The 18945-nt window shown below is 49.0% G+C and overlaps 1 protein-coding gene and 2 pseudogenes across 2 annotated transcripts; 2 read left to right on the top strand and 1 right to left on the bottom strand.

Moving 5' to 3' along the window:
• LOC107538981 (small nuclear ribonucleoprotein G pseudogene) lies at window positions 1-233 on the top strand (annotated as a pseudogene).
• Window positions 234-2213: 1980 nt separating this feature from the next.
• Window positions 2214-3048, bottom strand: LOC107538946 (small ribosomal subunit protein uS5 pseudogene; annotated as a pseudogene).
• Window positions 3049-15610: 12562 nt separating this feature from the next.
• Window positions 15611-18389, top strand: ZBTB12 (zinc finger and BTB domain containing 12). 2 transcript variants are annotated; one of them, XM_087817308.1, is made up of 2 exons: window positions 15611-15669; window positions 16162-18389. In XM_087817308.1, the coding sequence occupies exon 2, from the start codon at window positions 16184-16186 to the stop codon at window positions 17561-17563; it is 1380 nt and encodes a 459-aa protein (XP_087673434.1). In that variant the 5' UTR covers window positions 15611-15669; window positions 16162-16183; the 3' UTR covers window positions 17564-18389. The 2 variants fall into 2 exon arrangements, with proteins under 2 accessions (XP_087673434.1, XP_087673435.1); XM_087817309.1 differs by lacking the exon at window positions 15611-15669 and adding an exon at window positions 15944-16057.
• Window positions 18390-18945: the final 556 nt, after the last annotated feature.

Raw genomic sequence — 18945 nt, 5'->3', positions numbered from 1 at the left:
ACCAGGAGCCAAGCTCACCCTCCCGAGTTAAAAAATTTATGGACAAGAAGTTATCGTTGAAATTAAATGGTGGCAGGCATGCCCAAGGGATATTGCGGGGATTTGATCCCTTTATGAATCTTGTGACAGATGAATGTGCGGAGAGGGCGACCAGTGGGCAACAGAACAGTATTGGAATGGTGGTAATACGAGGAAACAGTATCATCGCGTTAGAAGCCCGGGAACGAGTATAAAGAATGGCTGTCCTCACCAGGGATGAACTGCTTCCACACGCCCCCTCTCCATGCAGTACCTGTTTTAACACAATATAAAAATCCAGTCCCGTCCATTTTCACACTAAACTTTTGTTAAATAAACTTCTGTATTGATAAAAATAAAATAAAATAAAATAATAAAATAAAATAAAATAAAATAAATAAAAAATAAATAAAATAAAATAAAATAAATAAAAAATAAAAAAATAAAAAAATAAATATTCCTCTTCTGCTTTTCACCTTTTCCCAAATAAAATGCCTCCTTTGAACTATAAATATATAAAATGTTTCATTGTTTTCTTAATTAGAATTTTATTTCCATTTTTAAAATATTCGGAATACAAAACAAAGGATCTGGTTTCTTCTATAAATGATTGTCATGAAAAGATGGAAGAGGAGCCCTAGCTGGTTTGGCTCAGTGGTTAGAGTGTTGGCCCGGGGACCGAAGGGTCTTGGTTCAATTACGGTCAAGGGCACATATCTCAGTTGCAGGTTTGATCCCCAGCCCCAGTAGGAGCACGTTCGGGAGGCAACCAATTGATGTGTCTCTCTCACATCGAAGTTTCTCTCCCTCTCCCTCTCCCTTCCATTCTCTCTGAACCTTTAACAAAAGGTTCTGAAAAGCAATGGAAAAAATATCCTCGAGTGAGGATTAAAGAAAAAAAAAATGCTGGTTTGAAGGCTACATGGTGTCAACTTAAAAAAAAAAATGGAAGAGGAATAGTTATAGACTGAAAGAATTAAGAGTCATATAGACCAAATGCAGCACATGGCCCTTCTTGGATCCTGAGTCTAACCAACCACAGTAAAAGGACATTTCTGGAATAGTCAAGACAATTTGAGCACAGACCATGGAGCACATGATATATATTATGGATTGTGGTTAATTTTGTTAGGTGTGATCATGGTATTGTGATATTGTTTTAAAATTCTTTTTATATTAGGTACGCAAACAGCAGTATTTACAGATTAACTGATTGTCAGGCATTTGTTTAAAAATTCTGTAGCAGGAGGGAAAGACCATATGAAGAGAGGCTAGCCAACTGTTGAGAATTGTTGAAGCTGGGTGGTCTGTACATGGGCGTTCTGCACACACTATTCCCCTTATTTTGTGTATGTTTGAAAGTTTCTATAATAAACAGTTAAAAAAAAAACCTCAACCCCCTTTGACCATTAAGTCGTTAAAATTAAACAAGGAAATAAAAAGGCTAGACAAGACACCAAGACCTTGGCACACAATGTTCACTGTCAAAATCATCAAATGAATAAATGATACAGCTCAGGGAACATAAGTACTGAATCATCTTGCCAGTCACACAGCCACTGAAATTATTAAATGAGATATTTGTATATTAGTCTTTTTTTTTTTAATCCTCACCTGAGGATTTTTTCCGTTGCTTTTCAGAGAGCGTGAAAGGGAGAGAAGAGAGAGAGAAACATCCATGTGAGAGACACATCGAGAGGCTGCCTCCTGCACTCCTAAGGATAGAGCCTGCAACCGAGTTACGTGCCCTTGGCGGGAACTGGACCCAGGACCCTTCAGTCCACAGGCCGACGCTCTAGCCACTGAGCCAAACCGGCTAGGACGAGTCTTTTTTTTTTTAATCCTCACCTGAGAATATGTTTACTGATTCTAAACATTTTTTAATTCATATTAGAGAGAGAGAGGGAAGGAGAGGGAGAAAGAGAGAAAATTGATCGGTTGCCTCCTGAACTTGCCCCGACCAGGGATGGAACCTGCAGCCTAGATACGTGTCCTGACAGGAAATTGAACCTGCAACCTTTTGGTGTCAGGAAGGAGGCTCCAAGCAGCTGAGCCACAGCCAAGGCTGCACGTTGTTTTTTTGTGAGTTTTACCAGCATGAGTCAATACTTTGGAACCCAGTAATATCTGGTTTTGGGAGGTTTTTTTGTATTTTTTTTAACAGGCTTAATTCACTTTATTTTTCTGATATGAAATTACGTGATGGCCACAGCTGGAGCCTGGGTCCTTTGCACAGAAACTCTGGTGTGGCTCTTTACAAGATGGTCAGTGAATTCCTGAGAGGGAGACTTGGTGCAAACAGTCTCTTTTCAGAGATCTAGGATGAGATAGCTATAGGTCTTAGAGATGGCATCGAAGGTGGCCTTGGAGACATTGCCCAGGGTGGCAGTGCGGCCCCTGGCCGAGGTATAGCAGTCATCGATACTGGCCAGCAGCAGCAGCTTCTTTGGGCACAGGAGCCGATACGATGCCAATGCCCCTGGGGGCAGGGATGAGGCCGTCAGAACAGAGCCACAGCGGCCGGTCACCTTGCTAGGGACAGTGTGGGGCTTGCCAGTCTTATTCCCCCAGTAGCCTCGCAGCACTGAGACAACAGAGAGCTTGGCCAGGAGGATGGTCCCACGGATGGCAGTGGCTACTTCGAGCCCTAACACCCAGACCAAAGTGTCCATTGTAGTCCCCAGTGGCAACAAATGCCTTGAACAGGGTCCTCTGGCCAGCCCATGCCTGCTTTTGCACAGGTCTAATCTTCAAAACCTCATCCTGGAGGGATGTCCCCAGGAAAAAGTCAGTGACCTCAGATTCCTTGATGGGCAAGGAGAAGAGAGAGGTCTCCTCCAGGGACTTGATCTTCATGTCCTTGACCAGGCGGCCCAGCTTGGTCACAGGGATCATTCTTGCCCTCGGCCTTGCCTCCCGGCCCGGCCACGCAGAGGCCGCTGCCCAACCCTCCACGGAAGCCGCCGCGGCCTCCGATTCCAGGCCCCCGAGGCCTCCTGGCCCTCCCGCAGCACCGGCGTCCTCTGCCATTTGTTGTTTCCTAGGCTCTGTATTTTTTAAATCCCATTTTCTCATTTCAAAAAGCCAAGAATCAGGCCTTTTGAAATATGACCACATAAAAAAGGTAAAGCTACCCCGTCCAAGCCCCCTGTTATCCTTCCCGGGACGACATGCTACCTTGTTGTAAACTGCCACAAAAGCTGCTTCTCAGAGTTGCTGTGCTCAAGGAGAAAAGGTACTGCGAGAAGCACCCAGCAGCGACTGGCAGGCGGCGGTCATTCAACGAGCGTTAGGCCCTGCAGCAACCGCCCTCCGCCTCCCTCGGCCCTCGGCTGTGGCCCAGGCGGCGGCTCTGGGCGCTCTCAGACTCACCTCGCGCTAACTCATCCTACCTGGGCCCTCTCCAGGGCCTCGGCGCCCAGTGCGCAGGCACAGTGGGAAAGCCGGGAGAACTGATGCCGAGTCAACCTGAGCAATCAGAGTGGAAATCGGTGGGTAGATGCTCCTGACCCTGTCCATCAGGTGGGCAGTTTCTGGAGACGCTCTGTTTCTCTCTTCGGAAGGTTCTGGTGGAATCTAATATCCCACTGCACACAGTGGCACCATTGCTATCTCTCAAGTTGGCTTTTCCTCCTCAGATATCACACTGCCTATTGCCTCAGCTCTGCTTTCTAGAATCACCTAAATTAATCGCTTGTGCCGTGTCTCAGGCTCCGCTTTCAGGGACAAGTTAAGAGTCTCCCCCTGATACCCCTCTCCCATAACCCACTGGTCTCCTTTCACGGCCTCCCCACTAGGCCCCCAGCGGAGCCCGGACTGGAACATCAACACACACAATTATAATCCACCCATTTACTGGTCTCTCTCCATCTGTGGAGCACAAACTGCTCAGGGACAGGGAGCCTGTGACACGTTTGGGATCCCCCAGTGGGAGAGAGAGGTCAGCCGTCAGCACAGCACCAAGCTGTGGTGGGCACTGAGGCTCTTCACCAATTGTCCCATTTCCTGCCTTCCAGGCATGCGGTAGAATTGAAGTCTCAGCCCTCCTGAAGGTCAGGAGAGCACCAAAAGGGCTTTCTTTCACCAGTGGCGTGTGAGCACCGGCCCTGCCCTGTGGGTTGCTGCTTCCAGCAGAACTGCTGATTGGTCAGAGCAACAAGACACGGCAGCACCTCTTCTGATGGGGCCTCCTTTAACCTGGGTCCCTGAGTGACTATGATCATCAGAGCCCCCCAACACCATGCCCACTGACCCAACAGGTAGCACTAGTGAGAAATGACACTGCTGGGTTAAGCTACTGAGATCGCAGGGTTCTGTGACCGCAGCATTCCCCAGCCATCCGACCGACGCAGGCTGAGGCAGGGTGCACACAAAGTTCCCAGGGCCACAAAGAGGAGCAGCCAGTCTCTCCAGAGGTTCAGAGAAAGCCTCACGGAGGAACTGGAGATAAGCCTTAAGAGATGAGTGTTCAGCCCGGCCGGGCGTGGCTCAGCGGTGGAGCATCGACCTAAGATCCAGGCTTTTGGGGTTCGATTCCCAGTCAGGGCACATGCCCGGGTTGCAGGCTCGATCCCCAGTAGGGGGCCTGCAAGAGGCAGCCAATCAATGACTCTCATCATTGATGTTTCTATCCCTTTTTCTCTCTCTCCTTTCTTCTCTCTGAAATCAATAAAGATATATTTAAAAAAAAAAAAAGAGATGAGTGTTCAACCACCTGACAAGGAAGAGAGAGGGCAGTCCAGGCAAAGAGATCCGTGGAGCCGGGGCTTGGAGCCTGGGACCCCGGAGCACTACCTACCAGCACTGCTAGCAGTTCTGGAAGTCTGAAGGTGGGAGAGGAAAGGGGAAGCCACAGTGAGAGGAGCCGCAGAGGAGAGTGTGGCCTATTCAGGAGCACGTGACTCTTTAGATAAGGAAGTGATATGATTTCATTTGCATTTCAATAAAAACTATTCTGCTAGTGAACAAAATAAACTGATGAACAGAATAGATCCAGAGACGCAAAAGAATGGAACAGACTGAGGAATCTCAGAGGGAAGGCGGGTGGGGAGAGATGAACCAAAGAACTTATATGCATATATTCATAACCCATGGACACAGACAATAGCGTAGTGAAGGCCTGGGGGTTGGGGGGCAGGGTGGAGGGGGGACATCTGCAATACTTTCAACAACAAAGATTTTTTTTAAATACTATTCTGAAATCAGAGTGAAAGGTGAATTGGAGGGGCAGGTAAACCAGTTAGGGGACATTTATAGTCCTGGTAAGATACCAGGAGCTAAAAGCAAGCAGAGAAGTGGGGAAGGAGTAGCCAGGACAAGTATTGAGTCGGCCGCAGGGGCCCCACTGCGCCCTCCCCTGGGCTTTCCTAACTCCCAGGCATGTCTCATACCAGCACTTACCCTGTGATTGCCCGTTTAACTATAGTCTTCTTGAGGGTAGGAAATGTCTTTTTTTTTTTTTTTTTTTTACTAGTTAACATTTTATTTTTCAGTTTAGAGAAGGCAGTAAATAAAATATATGAGAGGTTTTAGCTTCCCGGAAAATGAACTTGAACAAGAGAAGCAAAATGTGTCCACCAAATAGATACTGATTTTCAGCTTCTAAAGAAATAGGTTTCTTTGGCAAGAGTTATATTTGACAGGACAGTTGTCTGTATTAAAATTGTTTACTATTAAATGAATTTATCATTTCTTTTATTTTTACTGTGCTAAAATACAAAGAATATAGAATTTACCATCTTAACCATTTTTTAAAAATATGTCTTTACTGATTTCAGAGAGAGGAAGGGGGAGGGAGAGAGAGAGAGAAACATCAATGATGAGAAAGTCATTGATCTGCTGCCTCCTGCAGGCCCCCTACTGAGGGATCGAGCCTGCAACCCGGGCATGTGCCCTGACCAGGAATCAAACCTCAATCTCCTGGATCCTACGTCGATGCTCAACCTCTGAGGCATGCGGGCTGGGCCCATCTTAACCATTTAAGTGTACAGCTCAGTGGTACTAAATACATTCATGATGTGTGCAATTATCGCCACTGTCCATCTCCAGAACTCTTTCACCTTAAAAAATGAAGCTCTGTACCCATTAGACACCTCCTCCTCATGCTCCCTCCCCTTGGGGGGCCCCAGGAGGCAACCACCATTCTATTTTCTACTTTAAATATTTCATATATAAGTGGGATCATACACCATTTGTCCTTTTGTGGCTGGCTTATTTCCCTTACCATATAATATCCTCAAGGTTCATCCATGTTGTAGTATGTGTTGGAATTTCCTTCCTTTTTTAGGCTGAATAATATTCCACTGTGTGTGTGTCCACATTTTGTTTATCATTTACCCATCAATGGACATTTGCATTGTTTCCCCATTTCAGCTACTGTGAATAATGCTGCTGTGAACATGGGCATGCAAATATTTCTTTGAGACCCAGCTTTCAATTATTTTGGATATATACCCAGAAGTGGATCTGCTGGATCATATGGTAATTCTTTTTTTTTTTTTTTTGAGGAAACTCCATGCTGTTTTCCATAGTGACTGCACCATTTTTATTCCCACCAACAGTGCACAAGGGTTTCAATCTCTCCACACCCTCAGGAACTGTGTTACACTTTCCTTTTACCACCAGCACTAGCTCAGTGTTGATGCATTCTAGGAACTCATATATTTATTTATTTTTAAATGTTTTTATTGATTTTAGAGAGGGAGAGAAACATCACATGGATCTGCTGCCTCCTGCACACCCCCTACTGGGGATTAAGCCCACGACCTGGGCACGTGCCCTGACCAGAAAGTAACCAGGACCTTTTGGTATATGGGTCGGTGCTCAACCAACTGAGCCACACTGGCTGGGCTCATATATTTATTAAGTGGATGGGTAAAGGATTTGGTGGCTAAATATATATGAGGAATGAAGGGGAAAATTTCAAGTTTTTCACCTTTGACAAGAGGAGAAACAGGTTTGAGAAGAAAGAGAACAGGTTCTGTCCAGGACACACTGTGTTTTAAATACCTTTAAAACATCAGGAGGAGATGGCTATTCTAGCTTGGAAACAGGCAGTTCTGGTGGGAAACAGAAATGTGGGAGTCTGTGTCAGTCAAGGTTCTCCAGAGAAGCAGAACCAATAAGATAAACAGTCAGACTCCAGCTGGTTTGGCTCAGTGACCAGAGCATCGGCCCTCCGACCGAATGTCCTGGGTTTGATCCTGACCAGGGGCATGCGCCTCGCTACGGGCTGGATCCCTGGCCCCGCAAGAGGAAACCAGTCGATGTGTCTCTCTCACATTGACATTTCTCTCTCTCTCCCCCTTCTACTCTCTCTGAAAAGCAATGGAAGAAGTATCCTTGGGTGAGGATTAAAAAAATTAATAAAATAGAAAAGATATACAGTTACTGAGCTTCACAGATACAGCATTTTCATCACGTGAAGACAAGACTCTTCTTCAGCAAAAAGATTACGGCTCCCTGAAGGTTCAGATGACAATCAGCAAATTTTAACAATAAAGTATTTTAATTCAATTACATATATTGTTTCTTAGACATAATGCTATTGCACACTTGATAGACTACAGTATAATATAAACATAACTTTTATACCACTGGGAAACCAAAACATTCACGTGACTCACTTTATTGCCACATTCGCTTCATCGCAGTCTGGAACTGAAGGTGCAATGTCTCCAAAGTATGCCAGATTCATTTTAAGGAATTGACTCACGCAGTTGTAAGGGCTGGCGAGTTCAAAACCCATAGGGCAAGCCAGCAGGCTGGAAGCTCAGGGAAGAGCCAATGTTGTAGTCTTGAGTGTGAATTTGTAGAGCAGACTGGTAGGCTGTAAACTGAGGCAGGATGTCTATGTTACAGTGTTGTTGTTTTTCAATCCTCACCTGAGGAAATTTTTTCCATTGCTTTTCAGAGAGAGTGGAAAGAAGAGAGAGAGAGAGAGAGAGAGAGAGGGAGGAACATCGATGTGAGAGAGACACATTGACTGGCTGCCTCCCACATGTGCCCCGGTTGGGGCCAGGGATGAGTCTGCAACCGAGGCATGTGCCCTTGGCCAGCATCGAACCCAGGACCCTTCAGTCTTCCGGCCAATGCTCTAACCACTGAGCCAAACCAGCCAGGGCTATGCTACAGTCTTGAGGCAGAATTCTTTCTCTAGGAAACCTTAAGGCCTTCAACTGCCTGGGTGAGGTCCACCCACATTATTAAGAGTAAATCCTTTACTTAAAGTCAACTGAGTATAGATGTTAATCACATCTACAAAGTACCTTCACAGAAGCATCCAGACTAGTGTATGACTAGACAACTGAGCACCACAGCCCACCCAGCTGACACATAAAATTAACTGTCAGTCACCAACGGTAACCAGCCTCTTCAGAGGAAGCACAGGATATCACCCAGGGAGACGGGATAAAGGCCAAGAAGGCCAAGGACACCAACAGTTAAAAGGCGCACAGCCCGGCCGGGCGTGGCTCAGCGGTTGAACGTCGACCTGGGATCCAGGCGATCGGGGTTCGATTCCCGGTCAGGGCACATAGCCGGGTTGCGGGCTAGCCAATCAGTGACTCTGTCATCATTGATGTTTCTCTCTCTCTCTCTCCCTCTCCTTTCCTCTCTCTGAAATCAATAAAGATATATTTTTAAAAATAAAAATTTAAAAAAAAAAAGGCGCACAAAGGAAGAGAGTGAAGGGTTAGAGAAGAAACCGAGGTTGTAGAAGGAAGGGATCCAGAAGAAAGGGGTGTCACAGAAGCCAGGGAAAAGCAGTGTGTCCAACAAGCATGGCCCAGTGGGCCACAGGCTGCAGAAAGCTCAGGTGAGATGAGGATTTGTGACCAGAAAGCCTTCAGTGACGTTTGCAGGCAGCAGCAGCCTCACTGACGGTGGGAGTGTAAATCTGTACAACTGCTTCAGAAAATACTCGAGCACCAGTCAGGGCCGTGGCGCACGCGCAGATGCACTGTGGAGCACCGGCAATGCCACTCTTAGGAATAAACTGACGCTTGCTACTCAAGGTGTGGCCCACAGGCCGGCAGCTTGTGGAAATGGAATTTCAGGCCCCACGATGTCCCACTGACTCAGAACCTGCATTGGAACAAATCTCCAGATGACTCATGTGCACAGTGACTAAAGTTGGAGAAACAATCTTCAAACTTTTTTGCTCATGTCCAAAGAATTTTGCAAACTATGTACCCCCTCACACGCTTTTACGCTGCTATCTTTCCTCAAATGCTTAAGTAGTTACAAAAGGCTGCAATTTCCAGTGTGTTGTAAACACTGACCTTTTAAAAAAGTGTTATTTCACTTTTAACCATAGCCTCTATGACTCACTAAAAAGTACACAATCACACTCTTCAACAGTTAGAAATTTCACATTGTTCCATTTCTTCTGAAGTCATATTTATATTTCTACCTCCCAAAACATTATCCTCATATATTTTATGCTTGAATGTCTTCTATGCCCTGCCTAGCATGCCTCAGTTGGCCGGGCGTCCTCCTGTACACCAAAAGGTTACTAGACTAGTTCGGTTCCAGGCCAGGAGGGCACATGCCTGGGTTTCAAGCTCAATCGCCAGTAGGGGACATGCAGGAGGCCACCAACTGACGTCCCATTCTTACATCGGTGTTTCTCTCTCCCTCTCCTTTCCTCTATCTAAAAAAAAATTTTTTTTAAAGTATTTTTTAGAAAAGAAAGTCTTCTATTTTCTGCAACAAAAATATGTATATAAATTAAAATGGAATTTTAAAATTTCTTGTGGCCTTAAAGCTCCAAGTGTTAAACTCTTTTCTCCTGGAATAAGTAATTATGATTATCATTAATAATTAGTTTATCAGAATAACATAAATTTTGCTAAATAATGATTAGGCATAAAAAAGTAAAATTGTATTGGGAGCGCAATTCTAAATAAGATGGTTAGGACACTTTATTTTCAATTAGTTCATGTATTTATAAATGAACATTACTTATTGCTAGAATCAGACAAGATTCAGCATGAACTCTATTTCTATTTTTCATATAACAAAATTTTTTTTTTTTTAAATATATCTTTATTGACTTCAGAGAGAGGAAAGGAGAGGGAGAGAGAGAGAGACAGAAACATCAATGATGAGAGAGTCATTGACCGAGCCCACAACCCAGGCATGTGCCCTGACCAGGATTCGAACCCCGATCGCCTGGATCCTAGGTCGACGCTCAACCGCTGAGCCACACCCGGCTGGGCCATAGAACAAAAATTTTGTTTCCATAAATAAGTAGGTGGAAATGAAAAAAATTTTGTCATAGCAATGTCACTAAGTTCTTTGAAATCACAAGAACTTATATACCAACACAGTGAACTACCAGCAAAAATTAAGCAGCTGGCCCAGCCAGCGTGGTTCAGCGATTGAGTATCGACCTAGGATACAGGAGACTGTGGTTCGATTCCCAGTTAGGGCACATGCCTGGATTTCAGGCTCGATCCCCAGCAGGGAGCACACAGGAGGCAGCCAATCAATGACTCTCTCTCAACATTGATGTTTTTATCTCTCTCTCCCTCTCCCTTCCTCTCTCTGAAATCAATAAGAATATATATATATTTTAAATTAATCAGCTGGTCTCTTCAACAAATGATACTGAGAAAACTGGATGTCCACATGCAAAATAATGAAGTTGAACCCGTACCTCACATTATATACAAAAATTAACTCAAAACAGGTCAACAATCTAAATATAAGGGCTTAAGCCATAAAACTCTTAGAAGAAAGTATGAGAGTAAATCTTCATGACTTTGGGTTTGGGAATGGGTTCTTAGATATGACACCAAAAACATGGGCAACAAAAGAAAAGATAAATTAGACTTTATCAAAATTTAAAACTTTTGTGCATCAAAGGGCATTTTATCAAGAAAGTAAAAAGAGCCCTGGCTGGCATGATTCAGTGGTTAGAGCATTGGCTTGCTCACCAGAGTGTCTCAGATTTGATTTCTAGTCAAGGGCAAGTACCTGGGTTGCAGGTTTAATCCTGGCCCCAGTCAGGGCAGGAGTGAGAGCAACCAATCAATGTGTCCCTTTCACATCGATCTTTCTCTCTTTCTCTCTCTTCTCTCTCTCTCTCCCCCTACCCCCTCCCTTCCACTCTCTCTAAAAATCAATGGAGCCCGGCCGGGTGAGAATCAGCAGTTGAGCATCGACCTGGGATCCAGTTGATCAGGATTCGATTCCCAGTCAGGGCACATTCCCGGGTTGCAGGCTCAATCAATGACTCTCTCATCATTGATGTTTCTATCTCTCTCTCCCCTCCACTCTCTCTGACAAGCAATGGATAAAATATCCTCAGGTAAGGATTAAAAAAAAGAAGAAAATAACAAGTGTTACTAAGATGTGGAGAAACTGGGACCCTTGTACAGTGCGCTGATGGGAATGTAAAATGGCTCAGCCACTGTGGAAAAGCTTGGTGGTTCTTCAATTTTCATATAACCCAGAAATTCAACTCCTAGGTACATAGCCGAAAGAACTGAAAACAGGTACTCAAAGAAATACATATGCACACATGGTCATAGTAACATTATTCACAATAGCCAAAAGATGAAAACCACACAAATGTCCATCAACAGATAAATGAATAAGCAAATTGTGATATATCCATATAATGGAATATTATTCAGCCATAAAAAGGAATGGAGTACTGACACATATTACAATATGGATGAACCTCAAAGACATTATGCCACATATTATATGATTCCATTTATACAAAATATACAGAATAGGTAAATCCACAGAAACAGAACACATATCAGTAGTTGCCAGGGGCTGGAGGGTAGGAGGAGAATGGGGAGCAACTGCTTAATGCGCACCGGGTTTTCTTTTGGGGAGATGAAATGTTTTGGAACTAGATAGAGGCAGTGGTTGCACAACATTGTGAATGTGCTAAATGCCGTTGACTTGTTCACTTCAAAATGGTTCATTTTATGTTACGTGAGTTTTACTTCAATAACAAAAAGTGTAGATAAATCAATAAATCAGCTGACACTCAATGACTCCTCCTTCAATTTTGTTGAAGGGAAAGAAAGAGAAAGCACCTGACTTGCAGAAAGATGTCACTAGGTCACTTACTTTCTCAGAACCAGCACAGATTTTGGAACTGTCCCTTTGGTGCCCTGGCATTTTGACCCTCCTGAACTCCCCCTTGGGCCTGTGTCTTGGGTCAGGGAGGGTCTGGCAACAGGAGGAGGAAGGGGCCTCTGCTCCTCCTTCTTGGGGGCCCTCTCAGGCCCACCAGTCTCCCAACATCATATGGAAGCGTCAGATCTGAAAGCTGTTCCATCTATCCAGGTCCACCTACCCCTTGGACAGTCCTCTCGCACTACAGGGATGCACGTGCCCAGTCTGAAGACCGCTGCCTGGAGAAGCTTCCCATCGTGCCCAGAGAAGAGTAAAAGAGAGCTCACAGCAGTATTGTGGTGGCAACCACCTGGTAAACAAATCAAATGTCCATCAACAAGACAAGCAATTCATAAATTGTGGTGTGAGCATGCAATAGAAAGTAAATGAATGAATTTCAGCTATGTAAGTCAACAAAATCATAATGTTGAGTTTAAAAGCCAGCCCCAGAAATACACACAGAGTATGGTTCCATCCATGTGAAGATCAAACAGGCAAAGCTAAAAGGTACGCTGTTTAGGAATGCCTACAACACGCAGAGATAGTGAAACCATGAGATAAGCAGGATACTCAGGGTAGAGGTCTCTGTGCAGAGGGAGAGGGATGCAGTCGGCCTGGAGCACACAAGATGTCTAAGGTCCTGAGAAGCTCTTTCTTAAGCTATGGTCAGGGACCCAGGTGTCCTGTTTCATTTGTCTTTAGCTATATGCTAACTTTATACCTTCTTCTAAGTGTATATAGTCACAACAGATATTTTAGGAGAGAGGGTGCATGTAGAGACAGTGAAAAGGTATAGACACTGGCAATGCTTCTGTCTCCTACTCATTCCTTACAACCCTGGTCAGGTTTTATTTCTCAAGCACACTAGGAATCCTGAATTTATCTGTGAATTTGACACCATATTAGGGTATTTGGTACGTCCAGCCTAGGCTGGGAGGGCTCCTCATCTCACACTGGCAGAAGTTGGTGACCAAGGGCCAAGAATCTGGATATCCCTACATGGGGAGTGTGAGAAAACAGCCCTACAACATCTCCCCACCAGCCTATACAGGAAAAGACAGACTCGTGCACTATTGTTTCCATATAAACCTGTAACTAGGTGGACTGGGCACTTGAAGACTCTCAACTCCACCTGCCACCAAGGACCACCTCGTCTTTTCTTTTTCTTTTTTTAATGTCTTTATTGATTTCAGAGAGAGGAAGGAAGAGGGAAAGAGAGAGATAGAAACATCACACCCCGTCCTGTATGCCCCCTATAGGGATCGAGCCCAAATGCAGGCATGTGCCCTGACCAGGGACTCCAACGGTGATCTCCTGGATCACAGGTCGATGCTCAACCCCTGAGCCACGCCGGCTGGGCAGGACCCCCTGTCTTAAATTCTAAGCTGAGATTTGGTCCTCCTGTCCCATTCACACTCCCAGGAAAAAGGAACAGCAAGAAGGGGACAGGATACAAAACCTTACAAATTTAAATTCTTACCTTGACAGCTTTTCATATTTCTGCTCTCACTGGACTATGAACTATTCTTTTTTAAGAATTTTTTATTGATTTTTAGAAAGAGAGGAAGGGGGGGAGGAGAGAAATATCAATATGTTAATGAAACATCGATCACTGCTTCTTGCATGCCCCCTACTGGGAATGGAGCCCACAACCCAGGCATGTGCTCTGGCCAGGAATCAAACTGTCAACCTTTTGGTGCACCAGACGATGTCCAACCAACTGAGCCACACCAGCCAGGACCAAATTATTCTTTTGAGAAGTTTGACAATGAGAAAAAGAAAGGGGGGGACGGGGGGGGGGGTTGCAGGCTCAATCCCCAGTCAGGGGCATGCAGGAGGCAGCTGATCAATGACACTCTCATCATTTATGGTTTTTCTCTCTCTCTCCCTCTCCCTTCCTGTCTCTGAAATCAATAAAGATATATTTAAATATATATAAAGGGAAAGGCACAGAATCAAGGCACCACCTAAACACTGCAGCATCCCTTGAGTTCAGGAGTTCAGTTTAAGTCAGGAACAAACTTTTTATGGGTGGATGCTGGCTGGGCTGAATGGGAATGACTTCAACAGTCAAGCATTTATTGCATGACTTTTATTTGCAAAACATAACCCACGACACAATTCCTGCAATCGAGATGTTTACTTGGGGAAACCAGATTGTGAATGCATTATATAACAAAGCAGTTTCATCACAATTGATGTATATGGAAGACGCTGTAGTATCCTGGAATATGTAGTAAATCCAATTGGGAGGAAACAGGGGCTTCCTCACCTGGACTTGGTGGGTGGGTGGGGAATGTGGGCATGAGAGGTTGAGGAGGGGCATTCTTCAAGGTGCTCATAAATGCTGGTACTGAAGCTGTGGAGGCTGCAGCTTAGCTTGGGAGTGACAGCGAAGGCGGAGGTGGGGAGTTGAGGGAGGTTTCGTTTAGGGTGGTGGAGCTCTGGCCTTGTCAATTTGGTGGAGGGACGCTTGTAGTTGGGAAGATTAAAAGTAGTAGAATCCTACTGACATAAATAATCACATAATTAGAAGTAGTAATACCAGGGCTACTTGTGCAGTAGGTGTGAAGTGGGTGGGCAAGGGCTTCGACAGCTCAAGTGGAAGGGTGGAGGGCGTCTGCCTTGGCAAGAAGTTGGGGTCAATTCTGAGAATGGAGAGAAGGGGGGTCGGTGGGACTTTACAGATGAGACGGGGAAAGCTGAGGGCACTGCACTGCCTGGCCTGGAGGGCTGGGGCGGTTACTATCTGCAGAAGAGCTGGGAAAACAAAGTGTGGCTGCGGGAACCGTGAAATACCCAACACGGGATGAACGCGCGGGCAACAGGAACCAAGAGCTGCGAGCCGCGGGGCAGCCTGGGCCCGGGGCCCTGGGAGGGGCCGCGGCTGCGGGACCGGCCCGCCGCGCGCCGGGCCGAGGGCGCCCCCGGGAGCAGGTGCCTGCGCCGCCTCCTCGGAGCTCAGCCCCGGGCGCGGGGGCGCGGGGGCGCGGCGGGCGGGGCCCCGGGAGCGGCGGCGGGCGCCGGGGGCGGGCGGGCCGGGCGGCCTCCGCGCGGCACTTGGCACGCACGCGCAGACCGGCCGCGGAGCCCGGAGGCGCAGAGGCGGGGGAGCGGGAACGAAGGGGGTGTGGAACGTATTTCCGCTCTGGCGGACAAATAATACCGGCCAAAGGGGAGGCCAGGCCCTCCGGGCCTTTAACCGTGTGGGGGCGCTGGTGAAGAAAGGGGGGTCGGGACGCGGGGAACTCCTGCTCCTTTAATTCCCTCCCCTCTTCCTCCTCCCAGAGTTCTCGCCGCGGCCGCCGCGCGCGGAGCCTGGAACACACGGCACGAGCCGCCCCCGCCCCTCCCCCCTGACGCCCACGCGGAGCCAGCCCCGCGCGCGCGCCCCGTGCACCCCCGCGCCTGCGCGCTGCCCAGGCCCTGCCCGAGTGTGGGGGCGCCGGCGGCCCCGGGGGGGGTGGGGGACGTAGGGGGTCAAAAAAACAGCACGCGGACCAGGGCCAGGTGAGAGGCGCGTGCACTCAGGGTCGTGGGGCTGGGGGGCGTGCCACGAAGCTCTGAGCGTGGGGGGGGGCGTGCACCATGCGTGCAGGCGGTGGGGGGAGGACGTGAAAGGCGCGTGCAAACGTGCAAAGGGGGGGGCGGAGGAAAGAGGCTGCGAGTAAAAGGGGCGGGGTGAGAAGATCCTGCAACCCGGGCACCCGGGAGCCCAGAGCCTCAGGCCTCTACTCCTGTTAACGTGGGCGCGCGGCTCGCCCCATCCTGGAGGGTGGTTGGGCCGGGGGTATGGACGCCGCTGCCCCGCCCCCGGGAACCACGCCCCCCTCCCCTTGGAGGGACAGCGCCGCCCCTGGGGCTGGGGAAACTGAGGACGAGGCCTGAAAACTGGGAGGTGTGATGCTGGGGGACCGGGCAAGAATGGGGGCGAGGGGCCTAGAGCCTTGTCTTAAGGAGAGCCAGAGACCTTTGTCTCTGACTGGTTTCCTTCCCAACTAGGGTTGCCCACCCTCCCGCCACAATGGCCTCTGGGGTGGAAGTTCTGCGCTTCCAGCTGCCCGGCCACGAGGCTGCCACTCTGCGGAACATGAACCAGCTCCGCGCAGAGGAGCGGTTCTGCGATGTGACTATTGTGGCCGACAGCCTCAAGTTCCGAGGTCACAAGGTCATCCTGGCCGCCTGCTCCCCTTTCCTGCGGGACCAGTTCCTGCTGAACCCCAGCTCTGAGCTGCAGGTCTCCCTGATGCACAGCGCGCGCATAGTGGCCGACCTGCTGCTCTCCTGCTACACGGGCGCCCTGGAATTCGCCGTCAGGGACATCGTGAACTACCTGACGGCGGCCTCCTACCTGCAGATGGAGCACGTGGTGGAGAAGTGCCGGAATGCCCTCAGCCAGTTTATCGAGCCCAAAATAGGCCTCAAAGAGGATGGGGTCAGCGACGCGGGCCTCGTGAGCAGTGTCGGCGCCACCAAGTCCCTCCTCCCTCCCGCCAGGACCCCGAAGCCCGCTCCCAAGCCCCCGCCCCCGCCCCCGCTCCCCCCTCCGCTCCTTCGGCCCGTGAAGCTGGAGTTCCCGCTGGACGAGGACCTGGAGCTGAAGGCGGAGGACGAGGACGAGGACGAGGACGAGGACGTGTCCGACATCTGCATCGTCAAGGTGGAGTCGGCCCTGGAGGTGGCGCACCGGCTCAAGCCTCCCGCGGGCCTGGGGGGGGCGCTGGGCCTCGGCGGCTCGGCGGGCGGCCACCTGGGGGAGCTGGCCCCCAGCAGCGTGCCCCCCAGCGCCGCGGCGCCGCCGCAGGGCGTGGTGAAAGCTTGCTACAGCCTGTCGGAGGACGCGGAAGGGGAGGGCCTGCTGCTGATCCCCGGGGGCCGCGCGGGCGTGGGCGCCGCCTCCGGCCTGGTGGAGGCAGCCGCGGTGGCCATGGCTGCCCGGGGGGCGGGGGGCAGCCTGGGGTCGGGGGGCAGCCGGGTGCCCCTGCCGGGGGCCTTCTCCAGTGGCAACTCCCTGAAGAGCATCAAGTGCACCAAGTGCCCGGAGGTGTTCCAGGGCGTGGAGAAGCTGGTCTTCCACATGCGGGCGCAGCACTTCATCTTCATGTGCCCGCGCTGCGGCAAGCAGTTCAACCACAGCAGCAACCTCAACCGCCACATGAACGTGCACCGCGGCGTCAAGTCGCACTCCTGCGGCATCTGCGGCAAGTGCTTCACGCAGAAGTCCACGCTGCACGACCACCTCAACCTGCACTCGGGAGCCAGGCCCTACCGCTGCTCCTACTGCGACGTGCGCTTTGCTCACAAGCCCGCCATTCGGCGGCACCTCAAGGAGCAGCACGGCAAGACCACCGCCGAGAACGTGCTGGAGGCCAGCGTGGCCGAGATCAACGTGCTCATCCGCTAGCGCCGGCCCCGCAGGACTGCGTCCCCGGGCTGGGCGGGAAGGGACCCCCTGCCCAGCAGAGGTGGGGGTCAGCGGTCAGGGGCAGGCAGGCATGGTGGGGAGCCTGAGCAGACACACACACCCGGGGAGAGGGGCCAAGATTCCTTGGACGGAAGATCCTGCCTCTTCAGGAAAAAGAATGGGAGGGAGAGGGCCGGTCTCTGAGAAGGCCAAGGGAATGCGGGGTCCCGAAGAAAGACTGCCTTCTCCTAGAGGTGCATGGATATGCGGAGAGGGTCCTATAGAATGAGCAGGCAAAGGGACTGGAAAATGTTTTATTTCTGGCTAAACCTGCCCAGGGAGAGGTCTGACATTTCTTGAGGTAGGGGTGGGTGGGTGGGAATTGGGAGGGTATTTGGCAGGAATTCCTTACATGCTCCTGCTTAGAATAGATCCTTGGGAGAGGGGTTGGTAGGGGGAAGGGTTATTGAACCCCAGAAAAGGAAGGGGGGACAGGTCTTGCATGCTGGGCGATGGGACTGTGGGTACAAGGCTCACCAAAATTCTAGGGAGAACAAGGTGACAGGTAAGAGAAAATGGGGGTGAGCACCCTGGGTAGATATCGGGAAGTGGGGTACAATAGCAAGAACAGGGAATAGCGGGGGTGGGGGTAGGGCACTTAGATGAAAGGACACAAGAAGAGCTGTTTAGGGGAGGGAGAGGAGTAGAGACTTATACAGTATTTTTTAAAAAAAAACAAACCACGTATTTTTTAGGATTTTTTCTGGAGTTTGGGGTTTTAGTTTTTTCGCTTTTGTTTTCCACAAAATAAAAAAAAAAACAAAAACTTTTTTTTTTCTTTATACTGTCTGGCAACTGCTTGTAAATGACTGTCCCACCCTAGACAGCCTCTTGTTTGCTCAGTACCCAGAGGTCACAACTCATGCAGGTCCCATGCCTGAAGAAGGCTTGGCAGAAGAGTAATGTGACATGTGAGCTCCTCTGGCCGGGGACGCTCCCAGTTCTGAAACCTCAACACCTGGCAGGTACCTCAAGCACAAGTGTTCCATGAGTGGCAGTGGTGGGTGATCCTGACCTGCTCCTCTTTTTGAGGAGTTTGGTATCAGGGCCAGGGATGGGCTATAGGTGTGATCATCGTGCCCACCGAAATTGTAAGCAGGAGCCTATGTTTGAGCATTTTTGGTCTGGGGAAAGGGTTCGTGTCATCAAGAAAGCTAAAAATCACTAGGTTTGGATATAGGGTACAGGGAAAACTACAATTCCCAGAAAGCCCTATTGTAATAGTTCTTAACCAAAGGCAACTACAGTTCCCAGAAAGCCTTGAAGTGGCCTCAGAAGCCCTATATCCCAACCACCTGCTTAAGTCAAATACTGTTTGTGAA

This window comes from Miniopterus natalensis, chromosome 5, assembly GCF_054644295.1.
Source record: "Miniopterus natalensis isolate mMinNat1 chromosome 5, mMinNat1.hap1, whole genome shotgun sequence".
In the NCBI taxonomy this organism is placed as follows: Eukaryota; Metazoa; Chordata; class Mammalia; order Chiroptera; family Miniopteridae; genus Miniopterus; species Miniopterus natalensis.
The sequence above is the reverse complement of the archived record's forward strand: the minus strand, read 5'-3'. Positions and strand labels throughout refer to the sequence as shown.